This window comes from Haliotis rubra, unplaced genomic scaffold (assembly GCF_003918875.1).
Source record: "Haliotis rubra isolate DU_JTF1 unplaced genomic scaffold, ASM391887v1 Scf344, whole genome shotgun sequence".
Lineage (NCBI taxonomy): Eukaryota > Metazoa > Mollusca > Gastropoda > Lepetellida > Haliotidae > Haliotis > Haliotis rubra.
In genome coordinates this window covers 252459-269191 of record NW_025767018.1, presented here as the reverse complement: position 1 = coordinate 269191, position 16733 = coordinate 252459, and the positions used below count along the sequence as shown (strand labels likewise).

Sequence of the window (16733 nt, the reverse complement as noted above, 5' to 3'; positions counted from 1 at the left end):
AATAGGCATCATATATTGTACCCATGTGGGGAATCGAACCCAGATCTTCACCATGACAAGCGAGCACCTTAACCACTAGGATAAACAATCTCTCTCTCTCTCCACCCCCAACCCCCAATTTAAGTCATGGTCATAATGTATTGCTTCCCAAATAGTAAGCAATTGATCTAAGTCTGTAAATAATCCAGCCTGGACAAGACAGTTTAGTGACTGACATCTTGAGCTTCGTTCTGACCATGATGAACAGCTAGTAGAGGATGTTATGCACCAAATAGATTGTGTTGTAAGTCAGTGGACTGTCTGATCAAGACATGATTATTTTCAGGCCACATTCATAAAGCCTGGATATTTGTAAGTGTGACATTTTTTTAAAAAACCAACTTCAGTGATACCTGTCAAGTCTGCAGTGATGTGCAGTGAAGGCTGTCTCTTGATGATAATGTTTCATATTTTATGAGTGCTTCAAGTGATTATGATTTAGCACTTGGACAAAATGAGTCATTGCCTTTATAAGAAAAATAAGGATGAACAAGCAGGCCCCTGTTATTTCTGCTGGCATTAAGCCAAGGATCATCGTGTTAATGATACCCAGTATTGGGTGGCACAATAATAGGAAATTATCCAAATATTTGCTGAAGGCTGTATACCTACTCAGTACGATAGATTCTGAAATGTTCCCAGCCACTTGTTTGCCTCGCCAAGATTGTGTAGATATGACAACTGGCTATACAGAATTGTGTCCCTTTGGTACCTGGTGTTTTCTTCTATATATTTAGAGATAAACATCATGTGTTGGCCAATTTCTGGGTGTTATTGACTGCATTTGAAGCATTGGAATTCATTTGAAACCGAAATGAATATTCCCATGCTTCAAATACCACCCGGAAATTGGCCAACACATGATGTTTATCGACATTGTAAACACAAAAGTAAACCAAAATGTCCACACTGTTTTTATGTCTGCACGCATTGACATCGAGTATGGGTACAGCAGTAAATCGTCATCAGCCGACCGTTTGGCTGTCTCCCATGGTAGCATCTGGAACTGCTCATTTGTGACGTCATTCAGACTTTACGTCACAATATGATTTGAAGGACATCACCACTGCTGACGACGTTAACAATGCAATGGTGTGTGCGATGTTTGTACGTATTAATATGCAGTGAAAGGTCTTGCAATTACCGAGAATCGAATACCTTTTGATCATGTTTTTCAAGCAATCAGATTAAAGAACACAGTGACTTTTGGTTTACAATTCTATATATTAGGACTTTAGCCTTTCTATTCAATATTTGTTTTCATCCCACATGAAAAATATACCAATTGAAATGAATTCAGAGATAAACTTGCTGTGCTTTCAATGTTGAGCTGGGGTATCTGTATATTTAACAGCAATAAAATGAATTTGGCTAATGTTACCATGAATGCAGTACTTTTCAATAATGAACCTATTGTAATGTATCTTTGAATTCCCTCAGAGGTATTGGGGTAGTGAAGTGGATAAGTATTCTGCTTCACAACTCTGCTTGCAGTACAGAGTTGTGTCCCTTAGATGATTCAGAATCCTATGATCATCATAGGTTCCAAAAGGTTTCACCTGGTTATGTTTCTAAGTTTGTCAGCACCATACTCATGGTCGTGGTTTTTTTAGAAGAAGTCCTCCTTGGGGTACATATAAGCATTGAAATGTCCATTTTAAAATCCTACGACAGTAGTAACAATATTTTAATGAAAAATATTTACAAAACAAAAAACTCGTTTTTTTTCTTGTGAGACCACCCCTACAAGGCCTCTCAAGGCCCCATACAGCCAAGAGCAGGTAACTCTCGCCATCTACAAGGCGATGGTTGAATCTTTGACAGCGCTTAATATTGACATCTCATTGACTGGACTGTTGTGTACAAGTAATATCGCTCGCAATGATGTTCAGAATGTCAGTCTTGCTTATATTAAAACGTGTGGCAGCTTAACTACTTTATAAAATGTAGAAACTTAGCAAACCTTTATGATGGGCAAGGTGTAAATGGGCCCAGTTGCCCGAACACCTATTAAACTTTCAATTATCTATCTATCTCATACCTCTACAGGGTTTTTTTTAGGTTCAGGAAGGTGCTTAATGTCTGACATATGCATCTCCTAGGGCTTTCTTCAGCATTGAACTTCTATTCAAAACATATTTTAACCAAAGCAAAACAAGGACATCAATAATAAGTTTTTACCCTCCTCTCCCTCCCAGTAGCTTCAACTGTTTTGTGGAGTCCAGCGATGCATCACGCAATTCCTTGTCAAGCTGTCAGTTCCATATGCAGGCTACATACTTAATTGTACTGTGTGGGAGATAGTATACTTTATTACATTACTTTATTACATTACTGTAACATTTTGTAAGTCACTGCATGCTGACAAGTTTCATGATTTATCTTCCAGCCTTTTGAATTTATTAAATGGGGCCAAATGTTTAATTGCTTGTCATGTTTAATTTGAAGTAGAAGTTAACAGCTTTACCCAAGTAGAAGCAAAACAAGGACAACATAACAACAGTGGTAACAACAATAATGATAACAACAGTGGTGACAACAATAATGATAACAACAGTGGTGACAACGATAATGATAACAACAGTGGTGACAACGATAATGATAACAACAGTGGTGACAACGATAATGATAACAACAGTGGTAACAACAATAATGATAACAACAGTGGTGACAACGATAATGATAACAACAGTGGTGACAACGATAATGATAACAACAGTGGTGACAACGATAATGATAACAACAGTGGTAACAACAATAATGATAACAACAGTGGTGACAACGATAAATGATAACAACAGTGGTGACAACGATAATGATAACATGATCACAACAACAGTGGTAACAACAATAATGATAACAACAGTGGTGACAACGATAATGATAACAACAGTGGTGACAACGATAATGATAACAACAGTGGTAACAACAATAATGATAACAACAGTGGTGACAACAATAATGATAACAACAGTGGTGACAACGATAATGATAACAACAGTGGTGACAACGATAATGATAACAACAGTGGTAACAATGCTAATGATAACAACAACAGTGGTAACAACAATAATGATAACAATAATGATCACAACAACAGTGGTAACAACAGTAATGATAACAACAGTGGTAACAACAGTAATGATAACAACAACAGTGGTAACAACAATAATGATCACAACAACAGTGGTAACAACAGTAATGATAACAACAACAGTGGTAACAACAATAATGATGACAATAATGATAACCACAACAACAGTGGTAACAACAGTAATGATAACAACAGTGGTAACAACAATAATGATAACAATAATGATCACAACAACAGTGGTAACAACAGTAATGATAACAACAGTGGTGACAACAGTAATGATAACAACAGTAATGATAACAGTGGTGACAACAACAGTGGTAACAACAGTAATGATAACAACAGTGGTAACAACAGTAATGATAACAACAGTGGTGACAACAATAATGATAACAATAATTATCACAACAACAGTGGTAACAACAGTAATGATGGTAACAACAGTAATGATAACAACAGTGGTAACAACAGTAATGATAACAACAGTGGTGACAACAATGATGACAATAATGATCACAACAGTGGTAACAACAATAATGATAACAACAGTGGTAACAACAGTAATGATAACAATAATGATAACAACAACAGTGGTGACAACAATAATGATAACAACAACAGTGGTGACAACAATAATGATAATAATGATAACAACAGTGGTAGCAACAATAAAGATAACAGTGGTAACAACAATAATGATAACAACAACAGTGGTAACAACAACAATGATAACAACACTAGTGGTAACAACAATAATGATAACAGTGGTAACAACAATAATGATAACAACAATAGTGATAACAACAATAGTGGCAACAACAATAATGATAACAGTGGTAACAGTGGTAGTGACAATAATGATAACAACAGTGGTAACAACAGTGATAACAATAATGATAACAACAGTGATAACAACAATAATGATAACAACAACAGTGGTAACTACAATAATCATAACAACAGTGGTAACAACAATAATCATAACAACAGTGGTAACAACAGTGACAAGAAAAATAATGATAACAACAGTGGTAACAACAATAATGATAACAGTGGTAACAACAATAATGGTAGCAACAACAATGATAACAATAATGGAAATAACAGTGGTAACAACAATAATGATAACAATAATGGTAACAACAATAATGAGAACAATAATAGTAACAGCAATAATAACAAAAAATGATAACAACAATAGTGGTAAGAACAATAATGATAACAACAGTGGTGACAACAATACTGATAACAACTGGTAAAAATAATGATAACAGTGGTAAGAACAATAATGATAACAACAACTGGTAAAAATAATAATGATAACAGTGGTAACAAAAATAATGATAACAACAGTGGTAACAACAATAATGGTAACAGTGGTAACAACAATAATGATAACAGTGGTAACAACAATAAACAACAACAATAATAACAACAGTGGTAACAACAATAACGATAACAAAAATGATAACAATATTGATAACAACAGTGGTAACAACAATGGTAACAGTGGTAATAATAATGATAACAACAATAGTGGTAACAACAATAATGATAACAGTGGTAACAACAATAATGATAACAACAACAGTGGTAGCGACAATAGTGATAACAACAGTGGTAACAACAATAATGATAACAACAATAATGAGAACAATAATGGTAACAGCAATAATAATAATAAGTGATAACAATAACAACATTGTTAACAACAGTGGTGACAACAATACTGATAACAATAATGACAACAACAGTGGTAACAACAATAATAATAATAACAGTGGTAATAACAATGATAACAGTGGTAACAATAATGATAACAATAATGATAACAACAGTGGTAACAATAATGAAAACAGTGGTAACAACAATAATGATAACAACAGTGGTAATAACAATAATGATAACAGTGGTAACAACAATAATAACAACAGTGGTAACAACAATAATGGTAACAGTGGTAACAACAAGAATGATAACAACAACAGTGGTAACAACAAGAATGATAACAATATTGATAACAACAGTGGTAACAACAACAATGGTAACAGTGGTAACAACAATAGTGATAACAGTGGTAACAATAATGATAACAACAGTGGTAACAACAATTGTAAGAGTGGTAACAATAATGATAACATTGGTAACAACAATAATGATAACAACAATGATAATAATAATGAGAAGCTGGTTTTTCACTGGGTTACAGACAGCCAAAAGGAAAGTTTACATTCACTTCCGCAGCCCAGTCAGCCTTCCTCAGGTAGTGACACCAACCACACTGGAGATGGGACTTGCCCCAGGGGAAGGCACAGAACCCGACCAAGAATATCTTGGTCAAACCACCTTAAAACCACACTACTTGAGTGTGCGAGAGCGACAGGATGGCCTGAAAATCCACGAATCAATGGCAAGTCGCTGAAGCTGCATTGGGACAATGCCATGCCCATGTATGCTTACCTGACGGAGCAAAATCTCCGCGACCAATTCCGGCGGCTTAAAAATCTCTTGCCCCGTGAGCCAGTTCAACTCACAACTGGTGCCCGTCAGGAACCTTTGCATGAACAGAATGCTCAAGTGGCAGCAGACCCAAAACTTCTGATGGACGTCCGTGTCAACCTCTTTCCTCTTGCTGATGGAAACTCTTCCGACAAAGAGCTAATTGGCCCCGAAATTTCAGACCCTCACTCTTCCTCTTCAGTTGCAGATCTTTCCGAAAACCCTGTGTATATTTTGTTTCATTCTATTTATGATGAAATATCTGGCATACCTTTAGAAAATCGGAGGCCAATTAAACAAACAAATGAATCTTTTCCCAAAAATGAAATCAATGTATTAAATGATATTATTTCTATGAAACTTTCATCGGACTGTTCATTACATAAAGTTAATTGTTGTGTCTACGCTGCCGCTCGAACCTTGGAGGAAATTCACACAGTTTCCAAAGAAAAAACATCTAATACTAAAAACAATACACCAAAGAAAAACCGGTTTCAAGTAAAACTAACGGAAACGAGAAAATACATTTCCTGGATAGAGCTGTGCCTGAAACTAAGATCATCAGGGAGTCCAATTAGGGAGAAAATTAAATTGCAGTACAAGACAACAAAAGAAAAGGTACTTCTCCAAATTGTCGATTCCCTTAAGGCAAAAATAAAAGTTTGGACTGAAAGAAAGAAAAAATGGGAAAAGAAAAATAAATTCATCAAACAAAATAAACTTTTTAGAAATAATGAAAAACACTTCTACAGGCAACTGAAAACAAAAGGTGATGGTGAACATGACAAACGGCCTCCCATGGATGCCAATGAAAGGTTCTGGAAACAGTTGTGGTCTGTACCCGCAACTGTAACCTTGAGGCACCATGGGTCCGTGATTATGACCATGCAATGCATGAGAAGGTAACTAGGTCGTTTGTCTGTTACATCTCACCAGATTGCCTGAAAAGTGTTATAAAAAAGTCCAAATCTAATACAGCTCCAGGGCCTGATGGCATTCGAAACCGGTATTGGAAACTGTTCCCCAGTGTCCAAACACCATTACTAAACTGTTTCAATACTCGTGGACACAGGTGATGTTCCTCCATGGTTCTGCAAAGGTCGGCACAATACTTCTCCCCAAGAAAGGAGACTTGACTGATCCCAAAACTTCCGCCTATCACATGTTTGAATACACAATACAAAATATTCACAGGGTGTTTGACAAACCTCGTGTCATCTTACTGCTCTTCCAATGATATAATTTTCAGAGAGCAGAAGGGAGCAAGGAAGGGATGTTGGGGGTGCAAGGATAAACTTCTTGTACAGAAAATGATTTTTGGAAGAGGCTAAAACTTATCACGCATAACCTCTCCATGTGCTGGATTGACTACAAAAAGCATCGACTCTGTCCCTCACGAATGGATTCTGAAGTCTCTTCATTGTATTGACCTCCCTGAGCGACTACTTGATTTACTCAAGTCTTTAATGAGTTGCTGGTCGACTCAACTTGAGATGTACTCGCTGGGGCAGGTGCAGACTTCTGAATCTATTCCAATCAGAAGAGGGATATTTCAGGGGGATTCCTTTAGTCGTTTGCTTTTTTGTCTTTCTCTAAATCCTTTGAGCTTTCTGCTCAATAAAGAGGAGGGTTACCATCCCGGACCTCCTCAGCACAGATCCCCAACACCTCTTACTCATCTCCTTTACATGGATGACATCGAACTCCTTGCCAAAGGAGATTCCAATTTGAAAGAGCAGGTTCTCTTTGTCGAGTCCTTTTCTAATGATATTGGCATGACATTTGGACTCGACAAATGTAATACTCTTCATTTGAAACGTGGCAAGGTAACTAATGATGGATCGGTCAAGTTACAAGGGGGAGGAGTTATTGAGCATCTTGTGGAAGATCAGGCCTACACCTATCTTGGAATGCAAGTTCGAGACAAGCTCCGGAATGCCCAGATTCAAGACAAACTTCGGGCCGAGTACAAATCTCGTTTAAAGAAAATCTGGAGCTCAGAGCTAAATGCTCGTAACAAGGTGAAAGCCACCAATACTTTTGCTGTGCCAGTCCTCTCCTATTCCTTTGGAGTAGTTGATTGGACAAAACAAGACATCCAGAGTCTTGACCGCCTGACCAGAAGGATCATGTCTGATAACAGAGCCCACCACCCTCGTTCCTCTCTTAACCGTTTATACATGCCAATCAATTCTGGAGGTCGGGGTTTGATTAATGTGGAGGCTCTTCATGACAGAATTTTATTGTGTACTTTTGCACATATTTATTTATCGGATGATCCTCTGGTGATGCATGTGAAGACTCATGATGAAAGCAAGGAATTCCACAGCTATTTTAAGTGTGCCAAGGTTGTTGGACAGAATCTGAAATTTGAGGTTGACTTTGCTGATGGCAATGTACTGCTGGACGGTACAGCGATGGGAGTAAACCAGGTGAAGTCCTTTACCAAGTCTGCCCAGAGTCGGTCTTTGTGGAGAAGCTTTCTGAGAAGCCATTGCATCGTGTGTACATGCAGTGTGTTGAACAGAATAGCAATCCCGACTCCTTCAGCCTGGATGAAGTCGGCTGGTCTTAAATGTGAAACTGAGGGCTTCCTTTTGCTGCTCAGGACCAGTCACTTCCCACTCGTAATCGCCTAAATGTGATTCTTAAAGAGAATATTAACATGAAATGTCGACTTTGCAATGAATTTACAGAGACTGTCCAACACCTTGTCAGTGGATGCCCTTCCTTGGCACAAACAGCATATCTTAAGCGACATGATGGCATGGCTCGTTGCTTTTACTACCGTCTCCGACATGCCTGTGGCTTTGACTCGAGGTCCATCCATGGTACGACCCTGAACATGTCCAGGCGTCATGGAAAATGATGCTTTCAAACTTCTGTGGAATAGGCCCATATACAGCCTCAGAAGAATTCCAGCTAACAAACCTGATCTTGTCCTTTTGATAAAGCCAATGGATTTATTTATATCATTGAATTTTCTGTCCCTTTTGACACCAATGTGATTGGCAAGATTAAGGAAAAGCATGATAAATATGCGGACCTCGCCTTTGAAATGTCTCGCTTGCATCCCAAGTACACTGTCGTCAGGCTCCCCATTGTTCTCGGTGCCCTTGGTTTGGTACCTCCTGATCTCTTGGTGCAGATCAGGAGAGCGCCCGGGTTCTCCACCGGGAGCACAGCCCTTCTGACACTCTGGGTAATGCAGAAGGCTGCAGTGTTGGGGAGCCTTCATATTCTCCGGAAAGTTCTTGGTGGGTTCGACTAGGCAGCGTTTCCTGGGAGAAGTCCCATTCGCTGTCTGGGCTGCGTGTAGAGAGGGCAAGGGCCCTGAGCTGATGATGAGCCTTACCAGCCTGACTGTGCCAGGATCACCCGAACCCTCTCTGCTGCATATTATCTTTAATCTGTAAAACATAATAATGATAACAACAACATTGGTAACAACAATAATGATAATAACAACAAATGCATGTATGTAGTTTTTGGCATACACATAAATAGACACTCACATAACTTTGATCCGTGGATATAATTGAAGTGTGACGGAAATCATATTTTAAATGCACAATTTTATTTTGTATGCTCACTGATTATTTTATTCATTGATTCAGCAAATTGAAAATGCCTAATATTCCACTCGTGAATGAAATGTTTTCTTACCAAAGCCATTTGCAATCATCACCCATTCGTGTGCACACAAAATGTGACGTAACCTTGTTTTGTGGATTATGTAGTAGTGGTGGTCTGACTAATTGAAATAATCGAAGATTGGTCGCAGTGGCTAAGCGACCAAGCAATCGAACATGTTTTCTCGTAATCGAACACGACCAATCTTGGAACACTTGTTTGCATTAACAATATTTTTTACAAGGCTGGTTTTGTCTGTGTCATTAAATTTACATTTCATAAGCACTACAAGCTCGTTCCAAGTCATGATTGAATTTATCTTAAAGAATCCAGGAAATATGTGTTCCTAACATACTAATCATCATTTAAATATGAAAAAAATTGCAAATGGACTTTAAGCAATTTGGAAAAAGACAAACAAAGTACTACATGTTTCTTTTTATTTTTGTGTGTGCATTAACAAAAAATAACAGGGACATTTAATAAATGACGCTAACCAATTATTTTCGATGATTGATCAGTTGTAATGGATCAATCATCAATTATTAGATTTCAACCAATTCCCAACTCTATTATGTTGTCGGTTACAATATATCACTGTGTATGACAGCCCATTGCAGTAAGTTTTGACACCTAGGAAAACGGACAACAAGATGTGAGAAGGTTGGTGCTAATGGTATCTTTTTACTTGACATTTAGTAAAAATAAAATTTGGTATTAGTGGCAAAAGTGATGTTGGGCTATGTATGTCAGTGCTGGACAATTAGATTTAGTGTATTTAAGTATAATGCAGAGATTCGGAACATTTTGGTCAGCAAGGCGTGATATTGTGTGTACATCAAAAGTACCGTTTCGTGACGTCATGCGAGACTTAATTTACAAGATTATAATTACCGCAATCCACAAATAAAGGTTATCCAGGAATTTAAGTTACGGTTCTGTACAGCTGTTAGCAGTGTAAAGTGCTTGACTCCTGAGAGTTTCTAGGTCTGAAGTCCTGCCCCTCAATGAAGCACATGTGATACATGTGGTCTCACCTTATGCAAGTGAGTTTGTTCAAAATTGCCTCTGTTCACCCAACAGAAAATGGGTACCCGGTTGGATAAAGTCATGTGACTATAACCTTCTAGCGCCTGGGCAGCTTGGGTTATCCAGGGTAATAATAATCAGATTCTGATTACAGCGTCCAGTGAGCAACTAGTCAGATGAATATAAATGAATTATAATTATCCCCCGCGGCGAGTTTAGAGCGAAGCGGGGGATATAGTATTAGGCTCTGTACGTACGAATTGGGATATCTTAAGAACCGTTCACTAGATTCTTTTCATATGTGGTACCTAGGTTCATCACACTAAAAGAAAGGTCCAAGTCAGGTTTGGTGACCTTGACCTTCATTTCAAGGTCACAAGGGGACTTTCACGTTTTACCTGCATGTTAAGCTATCTTAAGAACCGTTTGCTGGAGTTTCTTCATATTCAATACCAAGCTTTATCTCAGGAAGGCGCAGGGCCCAGTCGATTTTGGTGACCTTAACATAATTTTCAAGGTCATGGCAACACTTTGAAGATTTCAGCATGTTAACCTGCATGTTAAGCTATCTCAAGAACCGATCACTGGATTTTCTCATATTCAGCCCCAAGCTTTATTCAGGGAAGGCGCAGGACCCAGTCAATTTTGGTGACCTTCACTTAATTTTCAAGGTCACAGAGACACTTTGAAGATTTCACCATATTACTGACTGAGTAATATACTGACTTAGTTTTACTCCGCTTTTAGCAATATTCCAGCAATATCACGGCGGGGGACACCAGAAATGGGCTTAACACATTGTGCCCATGTGGGGAATCGAACCCGGGCCTTCGGCATGACGAGCCAACGCTTTGACCACTAGGCCACCCCACCACCCCCTTCACCATATTAAAGTTTAAACTACATGTTATGCTTGTCAGCGAGTTACCTCAAGAACCATTCTCTGGAGTTTCTTCATATTTGACACCAAGCTTCATCCAGGGAAGGCGCAGGGCCCAGTCAATTTTGGTGACCTTCACTTAATTTTCAAGGTCACAGAGACACTTTGAAGATTTCAGCATGTTAAACTACATGTTATGCTTGTCAGCAAGATATCGCAAAAAATATTCAGTGGATTTTCTTCATATTTGACACCAAGCTTCATCTAAGGAAGGCCCAGGGCCCAGTCAATTTTGGTGACCTTCACATAATTTGTAGGGTCACAACGACACTAGGAAGATTTTAGAACGTTAACCTGAATTGTCAGCAAGATATTTTAAGAACGGTTCACTGGATTTTCTTCATAGACTTTCAAGACCTCCCTTGAATGTTTTCAATAAGCAATTTCTTTAGTACTAGTTTTGCATATTTCATACACTATGACATTCATGTCAAGGTCTGACAGTCAGTCTTGATAATATGAGTGTGTTTTGAACAACTAAAGAGCAAGATAATGTTTTTGTTGACATTTAACTTCAACTTAAACTTTCATTACTTTATAAGTTTGATTTGATAATTTGCGGCGGGGGGATTGTGTCACCTTAGTGACAATGCTTGTTATTATTAAAGTTGATCTCTCCTGTCACTCTGTTACAGGTCCTTGTGGAGGAAAGACTACAGGCCAGGCGCGGCTCAGTACATTCTTTGAAAACTTAGGATGGAAGGTATTTGTTGTGTCATGATGTTTGTTTTTTTACAAGAGCCCTATATCTGCGATTGGAAGTGTTATTGGTTATATGCCCAAAATAATGGATTTATACACACTCACCTGTTCGTCTTAGATGCCACCTTTTGTGGTACGGACTTGCAGCCTTTAGGCATACCAGAAACCTGTGATTGTTGGCTTAAATCTCAGATATTGTAGGCTTGTTAGCACCGTGTTTTCATGGATCTGGTCAGACAGGTTGTAAACGTCTAGCTTCAAGTTTTTGTTACACATCAGCATGACTCACTGAGGACACTGTTAAATAGAAACAGGAACTGTCAGAATTACCACCCATAGCATAGGACATCTTGTTGGTTGATGATGTGCCTATTAACTTTAATAACCATCCTTTCATTTAAGACTTCTTTTATTTTTGTTTTGGGGTATTTTAAAAACATTTTTTGTATTGATAAAACAATAATAAATGCTTTAAACGAGAGTTTTTAAAGTTATATTTGAGTTATTTCATCATTACCTACTATTTGTTGTGTCACCATGGGAACATGATGCCAGTGGTGTCATCAGTTGATATCGTGGGACATATCGTAATACAGGGTGCCATTACCTACCATTTGTTGTGTCACCATGGCAACGTGATGCCAGTGGTGTCATCAGTTGATATCGTGGTACTTATCGTAATACAGGGTGCCATTAACTACCATTTGTTGTGTCACCATGGCAACGTGATGCCAGTGGTGTCATCAGCTGATATCGTAGTACATATCGTAATACAGGGTGCCATTATCTACTATTTGTTGTGTCACCATGGCAACGTGATGCCAGTGGTGTCATCAGTTGATATCGTGGTACATATCGTAATACAGGGTGCCATTACCTACCATTTGTTGTGTCACCATGGCAACGTGATGCCAGTGGTGTCATCAGTTGATATCGTGGGACATATCGTAATACAGGGTGCCATTACCTACTATTTGTTGTGTCACCATATCGTAATACAGGGTGCCATTACCTACTATTTGTTGTGTCACCATGGCAACGTGATGCCAGTGGTGTCATCAGTTGATATCGTGGTACATATCGTAATACAAGGTGTCATTCAATTCTCTGCTCTGCCTGAAGCATTTGCTCGATCTTTGAAGAAGTGACTTTGATAAATGGGTTGTCAAGAATATTACTAGGTATGGTATAAGAAAGCAAACATATCTAAACATTTGAATTGTTTTGAGCCTTGTTACGTTTATCATCCAAGTTTAGGAATAATATGCTTCTGTCGTCGAAATTAACTATCATGTAAGGTTTCCATTGTTATGAAGCCAGCCAGCCATGATAAATATATGAAATTGTAGATTTTGGCACAATGTGGAATAGTCAGGATGGCTGATTCTGTTATATGTATTTGTTTTTGTGTAGTGTATGACATTCACTGTATGTGCAGGTTATATGTGCACCAGCTGTTGTTTTGCTGGAACTTAACGCTTTTTGTAACATTAACTGATTAGGTTGTCATGGTAACATGTTACAAGTTATACATGATAGAAACATGGGTTACTGTTTGAAATAAGGCATAATTGATAATGGCAGATAAAGCTTAATTCAAAGTGATAAAACAGTATCACTAGGGGTGAAACGGTACGCTCTTACCATGGTACAGTACGTATTGCAGTTACAAGGCCTTTGGTTTGATCCGTTTCAGTTCGGTATATATATGGGAACATACTTTCAAGAAAATAGCGGCCCTCTGGCAAAGAAATGCATAGATTTTGACAAAATGATTTGATTTCTAGACATCTTAGAAAAGGTTTTAAAGGTTAATAAATGACGGTACGAAAACCGAAAATACCGAATTTTTATTGCATTTTGGTATACCGAACAGAAGGCAAAATACAGCGGTTCTACTAATACTGTGGTATACCATTTCACACAATAAACAAAGTGTTCTATGAAACTTTGTTCTTAAAAGGTTTAAGTAAGGATTCTGCTGTAGCATTCATTTTATCAGTTTTGATCAATCGGCAATATTTCATGTGTATTGTTCTAGTGTTATGGAAAACAATGAAATGAATCCCTGGATCCCCTTACCTGATCTGACATGTAAAGATCCGGGTTAGAAATAGAATTGATCTTCAGAATGCATGCTTGTCGTAAGAGGTGACTAAAGGGATTGGGTGGTCAGGCTTGCTGACTTGTTTGACACTTGTCATCAGTTCCCATTTGCTTAGATCGATGCTCATGCTGTTGATCACTAGATTGTCTGGTCCAGACTCGATTATTTACAGACCGTCACCATATGATATAGCTGGAATATTGCTAAGTGTGGCGTTAAGCAACAAACTGATCTCAGAAACTGTAAACTGATCTCGAGAAACTGTATATGTGATTTATGTAGGATTCCAAATTAGACCTTTGGCATGTAAAATTGGGAAAAAAGTGTTCGACTTCCATTTTTGTGGAAGCCGCTGTGGCTGAGCCGGATTGGCTGAGCTGGGATTAGGTGCCTGATTCTGAGGGGTGCAGGTTCGAATCTCAGGTAGGACTCAGCACAAAAAAAGTACTTGAATCTGTACTTTACTGAGAAATTGTAATCGCAAATATAATGTTTTAAATAGAAAATATTGTTGTTTTGTTTAAAACTGGGATTTTATTAAAGTGCATATTTTGTTAAATTTAGAGGTCTTTTAACATTGTAAAATCATTACATTCAATGATGTAAAACCAAGCATTAAACCCTCCTCTTCTCTACAATAGTATTGGTCATCAATTCCACTTTATCGGCACTTTATCACAGAAATAGAAGTCAACCTGACCTAGCCATCTCTTATGCAACTCCCATTTCTGGTTTACCCCTCCGTGATATTGCTGGAATATTGCTGTAAACTAAACTCAGTCAGTCAGTCAGTCTTATGCAACTGTATTCATATATTATGATTTGGGAATATTTTGGTTCCAATGTGCAATTTTCTCTGACATTTGGTGCAGACTTTGGGCCACGTGCCTCAGAGTGGGTCTAGACGAGTTCCTGTAACCATGGTAACCATCTCAACATGGCCAATCAGCTAATGAGACTCAATGATTGTTGTTTATTTTTCAACAAGAAAATGGCGGTATAGTGGAAAAAATGGGTTGTGATGTTCTGATGAAGTAACCTAAAGTTGTCCCCTGTGTGTCATCATGCCACAATGACATGGGATCCTGTTGATACTATTCAGAATATTTTGGGGAGGACACAGTTCATATATACATTACTAGTTATATTGTCATGGTTCTTTCATGGGTGTAACAGTCAGTTGAAAGATTCAGTTAGATCTATTATTTAAGCAGAGATGCCAACCACTCTGATTTTGGCGGAGTTACTCCAATTTTCAAATACAAAATCTGATTCCAAGTTCTCTTTAAAAATCTTGGATTTTTTTAGAAAAATTCTGAATTTATTTTTACGGTATACAATTTCATAAGTCACGGTGATTTATTTGTGTAAACACTGGTAAAAGCATTCAGAAGCTTAGCATGTGATCCTTTGGTGTCGATTGTGTATATTGCGCGTTATTGAAGTTTCACAAAGTTTTTCCAAATGCATGTCATAGTCCGTATGAAAGTGAAACAAAATGGCAGAGCAGACCACGCGCTCACCCCCAACTCACACCTTTGGTGCTCAGGCCTGGCTTTCAGCCAGTCATGACGCCGTTTTCCTTAGATTCAGGGTTGGCATCTCTGTTATAAGTATTAAATTACAAAGCCTTCATTGAATGGACTAAATTCAGACATTTTTGTTTGTTTGTTATTTAATGCCACACTCAGCAACATTCCAGTTATATGGCTGCGGTCTATAAATAGTCATATCTGGACCAGGCAATCTGGTGATCAACAGCATGAGCATCAGATTCTGTTAGTTGCCTCTAGCGACAGACATGGGTTGCTGAAGAAGACCAATTCTAATCACTGATCCATCCTGTGCAATTGGAAACCCATGCGAAAATGTTCATCACTATTTCTTAGAATGTTATTTACACAATCAACATAGAAAGATCATGCTTAAAGCTATTCAAGATGTATGGGGTAGTAATTCTGTGATTACATTATCTGTTATTTTAAAGCGGCATTGCAGATCTGACAAATCAGCTAAAAATGAAATTATATTCAAAATGTACACAATATATATATGCAAATCTAAAGGGAGCCAGTAGTCTTCTCTGTATACACCTTTTGGATAACTCTCTCTGTTTGGTATTATTGATTATGATGTAATTAGTTATGTACTTGGAGAGGGGGTTTAATAAGTTGGAAAGAATTGTCCTGATGACACATTGTGAATAAAATATGTTTAAACTAAAACCAATTCTAACCCAGATCTTCTTGGGTATTTTAGACATGTACAGCACATTGTCATGACACCATAGACACAGAATTTAATGTTTCGATATTGATAAGGTTACCATCCATGCTTTTGGTAATGTGCTTCTATTATCAGGTCGAAGATACTTGTATTGATATGATATTTGAATTTGTGACAGTAAGCATTATAGTGTAACATATGTTATATTTGGGATTACACTTTCTTAGTAAAGTACAGATTCTAGTACTTTTGGGTTGAGTCTCATCCGGGATTAGAACCCTCAGAGTCAGGCACCTAATCGCCAGCACACAAAGTCAGATGCCTAGACCGCTCAGCCACCGCGGCTTCCACTAAATGTTATAATGTTAATCATGTTAATAGAATTTCAGGCCTCATGATTTAATTAGAATGGCTGATTCTGTTTCATGCTTTTCGCTGTGTGGATTGTATCTACAAGGTGTTGC

General features: G+C 37.9%; 1 protein-coding gene across 1 annotated transcript in view; it reads left to right on the top strand.

Moving 5' to 3' along the window:
- The window catches only part of LOC124284754 (TRPL translocation defect protein 14-like), a 45626-nt gene that overhangs the window by 3845 nt on the left and 25048 nt on the right, over positions 1 to 16733 (top strand). The window contains exon 2 of the mRNA XM_046720857.1: positions 11870 to 11937. Within this exon, the coding sequence (XP_046576813.1) occupies positions 11870 to 11937 (68 nt within the window). The remainder of the gene's footprint in view (positions 1 to 11869; positions 11938 to 16733) is intronic.